This window comes from Chiloscyllium plagiosum, chromosome 23, assembly GCF_004010195.1.
Source record: "Chiloscyllium plagiosum isolate BGI_BamShark_2017 chromosome 23, ASM401019v2, whole genome shotgun sequence".
Taxonomy (NCBI): Eukaryota; Metazoa; Chordata; class Chondrichthyes; order Orectolobiformes; family Hemiscylliidae; genus Chiloscyllium; species Chiloscyllium plagiosum.
In genome coordinates, this window is record NC_057732.1 from 57,347,095 (window position 1) to 57,356,726 (window position 9,632).

The following is a 9,632-nucleotide window of genomic DNA, read 5'->3' on the forward strand; positions in this document are numbered from 1 at the left end:
GTATGGTAGGAAGATCGTATGAAGAAAGGCTGAGGCAGTTGGGGCTGTTTTCATTGGAGAAAAGAGGGTTTGGGGGTGACTTGGTAGAGGTGTACAAGATGATTAGGGGTTTAGTTAGGGTTGACCATGAGAACCTTTTTCCACGTATGGAGTCAGCTATTACGAGGGGGCATAGCTTTAAATTAAGGGGTGGTAGGTATAGGACAGATGTTAGGGGTAGATTCTTTACTCAGCGAGTCGAGAGTTCATGGAATGCCCTGCCAGTAGCAGTGGTGGACTCTCCCTCTTTATGGGCATTTAAACGGGCATTGGATAGGCATATGGAGGTTAGTGGGCTAGTGTAGGTTAGGTGGGCTTGAATCGGCGCAACATCGAGGGCCAAAGGGCCTGTACTGTGCTGTATTTTTCTATGTTCTATGTTCTATGTTTTATGGGGTGAATTTGTACTTGCAGGGTTACATTGTACTTTGCTCAAAAACTGCATGCATTCACGTAGAACTCCATTATCTCACTTTTTAGATTAGAATCAATCTAAACATCATGGCATAGACAGAGAACACAGAGGGCTAACACCTTCAACATATTGTCTACCTAACATCAATTATTACAGCTAACTTGAGAATGCAACTTTTTAAAAAAAGCTTTTGTGATTTACACATGAAAGAAGTGAAACTAACACGATATTCTAACAGATGAAAGGCTTAAAAGACAATCAATTTTTCAATGTATAATTTCAGTTACATCACACTGTAAATTTTTGCTATAAATTCTGTGTGTTAGGATTGAGCCCTCCTCTACCACCTGACGGAGCGATGCTCCGAAAGCTAGTGCTTCCAATTAAACCTGTTAGACTATAACCTGATGTTGTGTGATTTTTAACTTTGTACACCCCAGTCCAACACCGGCATCTCCAAATCATTTCCAGAATACGTAGACTATGGTAACACTAACTTTCAGTGGAAACAGGGACGTTATGATCTGCAACCAAAACCTATTAGAAAATCAGGTGTCTGTTTTCACAGCTTGACACAAAGGAGGGCCACTTTTTTTCTAGATTACAGAGACACAGACTTAGAGAGACCAAGAGGAAGACAGAAACAGCTGAAGTAGAAAGGCAAGAGTTTGCTGGTGCTGTTGGAAGGAGTTAAAACTAATTTGGCAGAGGGAGGGGACACAGGCCGTTAGCAGAATAAAGGCACAGCATCATACAGTATAAAACAATCAAGTTAGAGAGGATTTGCTGGAAGAATCGGAGCCAGCTTTCCACTATTTATGCATTATCTGGAAGGACTGGACAAGATTAAGGTTTCTACCTTGTAACTCAGTGAAAGGAAACACAATGATGAGTCTGTTTGATTGTTAGACACAGTCATGAACAGCAGAAATAAAGTAGTCTACGCTTTAACAATTCTTTTCTGTTTATTCTGCTGTGGTTCTTAAACTTCTGTGCCAATTTCAGAGAACAATTCAACAAGTCATTTTGGTTTATGCATGGTAATGTTTTCATTGGTGAAATCTAAGTCAACGTTTACTGCTAGCTTTGAGGATCACTCCTGTTCACAGTATTATGTGTTTCAAGTTAAAGAGGCGACTGCTCTACAACATGATCACAAAAAAAATGTCAGGAGAGCTTGGACTGTACCAGATACCATGACGTTTCTGTAGCTAACCCTACCTGGGAATGAGCCTTGTGAATACCATCCTTATGTCCATTAAATATATAGATACTGCCTCTATGGTCTTCTTCCAGAGGAGCTCCAATAGCTACATCATTGTATCCATCCATATTGATGTCACCTATGTTTGCAATGGCAACTCCAAATCTGGCATTGGTATAACTTGATATTCCTGTCAAATTGTCCTTCTCTTCAAATGTATTCTGTTCAATAAAATAATAAAACATAATAAATATAGCAAGGAAATCTGGAACCACTGCTATTAACAGTTCACTGTTCAACAGATTGCATAGAGCCCTTTTATTTTCAGCCAAGAATCAGCACGCATCTTGCACATTTTATATATTTTCATGGACTCCTAAAATTGTCTTGAGAAAATTATATAGAGCCGAGTTTCATGATCCCTATACCAGGGAATGATCAGCATCCCAATGAAAACTCATTACGCCTAGATTTCCAGGGAGTTCCCAGTAGCCAAGAAATGTCAAGTTCTTCAAGAACTGTCCAGTACTTCAGGGACTGTTGAGGTATCCAAAGAATGACAAGCTCCCATGGACCAAGGTCAGGAAATGTAGACTTTTCAATTTCTAGAGAATTAACTAGGATCAACTTTCTTCACATTTCATTGCATAGGCCTGTGGAATTATTCCAATAGGTGAAAAAGGACCAACTTTCAGCTTCTCGTCTGAAAGCCAAACAGGAGGCATGGTCATTTGTTCAACCCTCAAGGATGCAAAGTAGATTTTGTAAATGGAAACCCTCTTCCCCAATGTTATCGTGGTTTAATTCATGAATTTAAGCCACTGACATCCATCAGGAGCCATGAGGTCCTATTCTCCAAAGCCCAAGAAATCTGCTCCTGCACTATTTCTTCCCACTATCTCTAGGCCCACAGAGAAGGCTAGTGCTGTGAGAGTGAACCCCAAACAAACAATGTAAGGATAAGAAATCATACTATTTTTGTAAGTGGCTGCAACACATTGGCATTAATAGGAAATTCCATCATTATGCCGATGCTTCTGAGTTAATAAATTAAGAAGGTGTTGATTTGATAATAGTCTTTGGTTGTCTTTATCTTAAAGCATAAGAAATAGGAAAGGGGAAAATTACTGAACCCAAATAATTCTACTCAATCATAGAGTCATATAGCACAGAAACAGACCCTTCAGTCTAACCAGTCCATGCCAAACATAATCCCAAACTAAATAAGTCCCACCTATCTGCTCTTGGCCCATATCCCTCCAAACCTTTTCTATTCATGTACTTCTCTAAATGTCTTTTAAACATTGTCACAATGTTGCTCCTTTAACAAGGTTATTCTGTCCTTGCTTTTTTTCCTCAGAGAGGTCATAAAAACAGAGGTTCCAATACGTTTCGAAACGTCAACTTGAGAAAGCTTTTGTACTTTTTTGAAACACTTGTATAATGAAAGGGGAGTGGGCAGTTCTCCCACTTCAGGGTTTGGTTTGGTTTTAGCAAGCTGTTTTAGATTACTTTTAGATAGATTACTTAGTGTGGAAACAGGCCCTTCGGTCCAACAAGTCCACACTGACCTGCCGAACAGCAACCCATCCAGACCCATTCCCTTACATTTACCCCTTCACCTAACACTACAGGCAATTTAGCATGGCCAATTCACCTAACTGGCACATTTTTGGACTGTGGAGGAAACCGGAGCACCCAGAGGAAACCCACGCAGACACAGGGAGAATGTGCAAACTCCACACAGACAGTTGCCTGAGGCGCGAATTGAACCCGGGTCTCTGTGCTGTGAGGCAGCAGTGCTAACCACAGCCACCATGCCGCCTGTGCCTGTGCAGCTGCTGGTCAAGTTTTAGCTGTAAACAGAGGCCACTGGGCACCCAAAGAAGCAGTTCCATTGCTGATCCTCTGTCTCACTGACATCTCTCCTGTAAGGGCCTGTGTTTCATTTTAGCATTTGTTTTTGCCAAGGGGGTGTTCATGGAGATGTGCTAAGTATTTGGAACAGCATCATTAGGTTGTGATAGAGCCGATTGGGTTTTGAAATAGTTGTTATTCTAAATTTGGTTGTCTTTTGTTTGTGTATAAATAAATTGTTTTGTTTAAAACTGAGTGGTTGGGCCAGCTGCATCACTCCTGGAATATCCACTATACACCTGTTTAAAACAACTGGAAAAGTTAGGGTTTAGACTACCTTCTTGAAATGTTTTGAGGGGGTCTGGCATGGTCCATACAGATTTAATTGCACCCATATCCACTACTTCCTCAGCAAGTTTATTCCACATGCAAGCCACCCTCTTTTAAAAAAAAACTTTTAATCCCTCCTCTCACCTTAAAAATGTGCCCCCTAGTCTTGAAATCCCCCATCCTAGGGAAAAGACAACCACCATTAACCTATCCATACCGGTCATTATTTTATAAACTTCTAGAAGAAATCTCTCCACACCCCCCCCCCCCGCCTATTTTTAAAATTTCTCCTCTACAGAACTTCATCCAAGTATCCTTTGACCTCAGAGCTCTGCAGAAATTCCATTCTTTCTGTTTAAACTTTCAGAGAAATATAGGCTGTCCTCCAGAAAGCACCACTCCAAAACATTACAAAATTCACGAGAGCAGCAATCCAGCTGTCCTTGGTCCAAATGTACATGCTTAGGAGGACCAGCCCCCATTCCATACCTTGTCATTGAGCTGGTAGATATAAACCATGCCCTCTTCGCCTTGTACATGAAAGAATGGAGCACCGACAAGAAGATAATCTGTCACATTATCATTGTTTATATCCAGAGAGCACAGCTCTGAACCAAAGTATGACCCCAGCTGAAACAGAAAAATTCCATTCTTGAATTTTATTCTACAACTTCTTAAATTCATTGATGTGGAAACTTAATCAGTAACTAAGCATTTAATTTTGTAGCAAACAATGCTTTGTCAATGTTGGACTTCAGTTCCAATTATGAACTAACCTGCTTCCCTGCAAGATGTTGCTTTATTTTGACAGAAGTTCCTGCTTGAAATACAAGTACTTGTCCAGTCTGGCTATGCCGAGGGGCTCCAGCAACGTACAAGTGCTGCCCATTCATTCCCTTTACTGAAGCTACACTGTACCCTGGAAAGAGAGAACCATTACAGATCTACAGAGGTAGTAAATGAAACAGGAAACACTGCCAATCTATAGTAAAAACAGGAAGTGTTAGAACTATATGGTTTTATGGTTTACATAGTAAATTCATCAGTATCTGGAAAGAGAAATGGGAAATTAGCATTTCAGTTGGAAATCCTTTATCACAAATGCTAAATGAACACTAGTTAAACCTCTTTATGGGACTAAAAAAAGGGGACAGAATGTAAAATAGCTGCTACAAAAGGCAGTTCACACTTGACAGGCACTGATTGGATATATTCTAGAAGACACAAAAAGATGAATGTATAGATCATAAATATAAGTAAAGATTTCAAATTTTAGAAAGAAATTGTGAAGGTTCAAACACTTTGATAAATATTGCTACACTTTGACACATTTATAATTTGCAGATGGAAATCTAACAGAGAAGATTTCAGCACAATGTCCTTCATTAGAGTCAAGGGAGATTGTTTTGTCAGAGGCTAGTGCCACATTTAGTCAGGTGCTTAGTGCTACCAGAGTCGAGGGATCCATGGCCCTGAAGCCTTTGCTGGGCAAATGCAGTCAGTACAAGGATTAAAAGTAGGTCAGTTGTGATGCTGGGGGAGATATCTGGCCTTGGCCCAGTTTAGTACTCATCCCATTAAGCCACTCTCATCTTTGTCCAGGAGTATTCTAAAACTTACAGAATTATGGTAACAATTCCCAAAGAAATCCCTCCACTGCAACTTCTATCACCTGGCCTGGCTCATTCCCCAACACCAGGTCCCATATGGCCCCTTCCCTTGTTGGACTATTGATGTTCTGCTCTAGAAAACTTTCCTAGATGCTCCTTACAAATTCTGCCCTATCCAGACCTCTGACACTAAGTGTATCCCAGTCAATATTGGAAGAGTTAAAATCTCCAACACCACCACTCTGTTGCCTCTACATCTTTCCATAATCTGTTTACCTATTTGTTCTTCTACCTCATACTCACTGTTGGGAGGCCTGGAATGTAGCTCCACCAATGTAACTGCATCCTTATTTCTCACATACACCCATAATGCCTCACTGTCACCTATTGCCCAGTCAGTTCTCTATCCATCTAGCTAGTACACCCTTGTCCCCATACAACTTCACTTTCTCCATCAGCCTACCATGGGAACTTTATCAAAGGCTTTAATGAAGTCTACGTATGTATACGACACCTACAAACTTCCCTCAATCAACTTTATCACTTCCTCAAAAAATTCTATTAAGTTGGTGGGACGTGACCTTCCCTGCATAAAACCATGTTGCCAATCACTGATAAGCCCATTTTCTTCCAAATAGGAATAGATCCTATTCATCAGTACCTTCTCTAGCAGCTTCCCTCCTGCTGATGGCAGGCTCATCAGTCTATAATTACTTGGATTATAGATGTAGGTTTGCTTGCTTACCTGGATTATCCCTGTTACCCTTCTGAAACAAGGGGACAACATTAGCAATTCTCCAGTCGTATGGGACCTCACCCACGTTCATGGATGCTGTAAAGATATCTGTTAAGGCCCCAGTTATTTCCTCCCTTGCTTCCCTCATTAATCTGGGATAGATCCCATCCAGATCTGGGAACTTGTCCATCTTAATGCCTTTTAGATACCCAACACTTCCACCCTCCTTATGCCAACTTGACCTCAAGTAATCAAAGATCTAGCCCTAACTTCAACATCCGTCATGTCCCTCTCCTTGGTGAATACCGATGCAAAGTATTCATTAAGAATCTCACGCATTTTCCCTGACTCCACGCATAACTTTTCTCCTTTGTCCCTGAATGAAGCAAAGCTTTCTCTAGTTCCCTCTTGCTCCTTGTATATGAATAAAAGGCTTTGGGATTTTCCTTAACTCTTGTGTGGCACTGTATCAAATGCTTTTTGAAATCCTTCTGCACCATATCAACAGTATTACCATAGTGAAACCTTTCTGTTACCTCTTCTAAAAACTCCAGCACCCTTTAGAACTCCAGTGGTGAAGACAGATGCAAGATAATTTATTCAAATCATCTGCAATATGCCATTATTAATTCCCAAGATGTACTTTCTTGATGTCGACTTTACTTACTCTTTTCCATGTTAAATACCTCTAGAAGCTCTTGCTATCTGCTTTGATATTTCCAGCTAGCTTTCTCTTGAACTCTAATTTGCCCTTCATCACTAATATTTTAGTCATTCTTAACTATTCTGTCTAGTTTTCTGATCTGCCTCTCATCTTTGCAAAGTTATGCAGCTGTTCATTCAATTTGATACAATCTTCACTCCTTTCATAATTACTAATGGGGCAGCCTTCCTTTACAGTCTCTCTCACTAAACACAATCTATCCACCTTCCTTGAAAGGATAAAAAGGTTTATATAGTAAAGATAAAACAGCTTTCGATTTATTATGATATCATCTTTCAGAATTGTAGAATTATATCAGTTTTGCAGATACACAAAGTAATGATTGTTAATTTAAAATGGCTATACACATTTAGAGTTAACCCTTATGTGGATGATAGAAAATTTCAGATAGGTAGAAAATGCTGAAGATATGATTTTGTTGCCAAACACATCAGATACCTTTTATGGTCTTACTTTCTCTGCACCAATTCACTGAAGGCATCAGTTGCAAATACTCCTGATGTATGCTGCTGATTTTTTTTGGTTTTCAAAAAAGAGCAAGGAAAGAAAAATAAAGTCAAGAGTCACAGGTGCTGACAGGAAAATGGAGCTGACACTATAACCAAATTCACCATGATATGACTGAACGAACAGATTTGAAGGCTCATGTGCCCTACTCTTGCTCCTAAGTTCTAAGTATAAAAAGAATAACAGCAGCACAGAAGGTTATACCTCTGTCCAAAGTTTTAGATCAATTTCATTTGAAGATATAGGTACATTTAATATGAATGCAACTGGGTCAGATCCAGTACTTGTTTACAGTATTGACATTTGTAAAATTTCTAATAGCTTCATAAAGAAACTTTACAAGGTTAGGATAAAACATACCAAGGTAACTGTAAGCTGCTTCGAGTGTTCCTTTAGTCTCATTTAGAAAAAGTGCTCCTGTTTCTTGGTTATACATTATTACTCCTCCACTCCAGTCATATGCTCCTACAGCACCAAGTAAAATGTTGCCCTGTAAGGATCATAATAATTATTTACTCCAGAGGAGTTAGCCAGGATAATCACTTGGTTATTCTTGAGAATAAAAACATTAATTTGTTTGTTTTCCTATGAATTGGTACAATAGCTATACAAGGAGAAAAAAGTCAATTTGTTTGATTGCAGTAAGGCTCGTTTTCTTTTGAAAAAAAATGAGCAGTATGAATTCTGCTAAAAATGGGTAGAAATATATGGCCAACTCCACTTGTGCCACAAATCATTGTAACAGCATGATTGCAGTCTGTAGCAATTTCGGGATTTGTTATTTAAATCAGGGGGTTAAATTAGGCAATAAAGATGAAGGGAATTCCAAAAGGAATCTTAGAAGGAGCAACGAAGACTACTGCAGTGGAAAGATATGATGGAGATTTGAACAGACTAATATAGCTGGACATTTCAATATGTTGAAATGCAGTAAGAGGCCACAGAGAACTTCATACGCTAAAAATAATTGTTGTGGCCGTGCCTGAAGATGTTGATTAAGGCCGTGTTGCCAAATATTATTTGCTTGTATGCTGATTGTGTAAATTTTGTTCTTTTCCAGTTAAAAATCGACAGGTCAGCAAAAAACAAACATTTATTTCAAAACATATTTTGTCTTTTGCATAGTTCCGACCAAATGCAAGAAAACAAATATCTGTTCATTACATTACACACTACCAACATGTTTGAAACAGTCACAAACTCTAAGTGGGTAAACATAGGTTCAAGCTACACAGAGGAAAGTGTTGTCTTCCTCAATTTGCATAAGTGATGAAACAGATTGAATCGGGGGCACAGACCGATAGGGTTAGGGCTAGGATTAAGGTTAGGTTCAGGGAAAGGTTGCAAAAGTATTTGAGGCAGTGGGCGATTGAGATCTATATTACTGGACAGCAGTGTTCTGACACTCTCCCATTTTTATAATTAAAATGCAATATGGAAAACATGATTTTTCCTTAAAAATAAATCAATAATCACAGATTTCATAAAAAGTTTACAAATCTCACATCAGCGTAATCTGCACTAAATCCAGCTTGGGCCAGTTCCATCTGAAATGCACTGATGTTTACACCTTGGGTACCTGGTGAATTAATGAATAAATTGACAACATTAAACAGTGAATGTGAGCAGCAAATAATGACTTTACAACTATATCAGACCTGGCAAGCATTACTTATGAAGAGAACAATCAATCAGTAGCCCATTACATCCTCGAACCCCACATTCCCGTGGCTAATTCACATAGCTTGCACATCCCTGGACACTATGTGGCAATTTAGCATGGCCAATCCATGGAATCATTTATTCTTGGAGTGTAGGAGGCTGAGGGGTGATGTTATAGAGATTCATAAGATCAGGACAGGAATGGCTGTTGGAGGTTCCTGGTTACAGGTGTTTCAGTAAGATTAGGGAGGGTGGGAAAAAAGGAGGGGGGGTGGCATTGCTAATTAGAAATGGTATAACGGCTGCAGAAAGGAAATTTGAGGGGGATCTGCCTCTGGAGGTAGTATGGGCTGAAGCCAGAAATAGGAAAGGTGCAGTCACCTTGTGGGGTGTTTACTATAGGCCCCCCAATAGCAGCAAAGATGTGGAGAAACAGATTGGGAAACAGATTGTGGAAAGGTGCAGAAGCCACAGGGTCGTAGTCATGGGCGACTTCAACTTCCCAAATATTGATTGGAAGCTCTTTAGATCAAGTAGATTGGACGGGG

The 9,632-nt window shown here is 39.7% G+C and overlaps 1 protein-coding gene across 3 annotated transcripts in view; it reads right to left on the minus strand.

The window, feature by feature from the left end:
- The window catches only part of LOC122561888 (integrin alpha-E-like), a 354,449-nt gene that overhangs the window by 183,617 nt on the left and 161,200 nt on the right, over positions 1-9,632 (minus strand). For all 3 annotated transcript variants that reach the window (XR_006315137.1, XM_043714220.1, XM_043714221.1), the window contains 5 exons: positions 8,928-9,001; positions 7,783-7,912; positions 4,622-4,764; positions 4,335-4,475; positions 1,676-1,879 (listed from right to left, as the gene is read on the minus strand). Coding sequence is in view for 2 of the 3 variants with exons in the window: in XM_043714220.1 (XP_043570155.1) it covers positions 1,676-1,879; positions 4,335-4,475; positions 4,622-4,764; positions 7,783-7,912; positions 8,928-9,001 (692 nt within the window). In the remaining variant the exon portion in view is untranslated. The remainder of the gene's footprint in view (positions 1-1,675; positions 1,880-4,334; positions 4,476-4,621; positions 4,765-7,782; positions 7,913-8,927; positions 9,002-9,632) is intronic.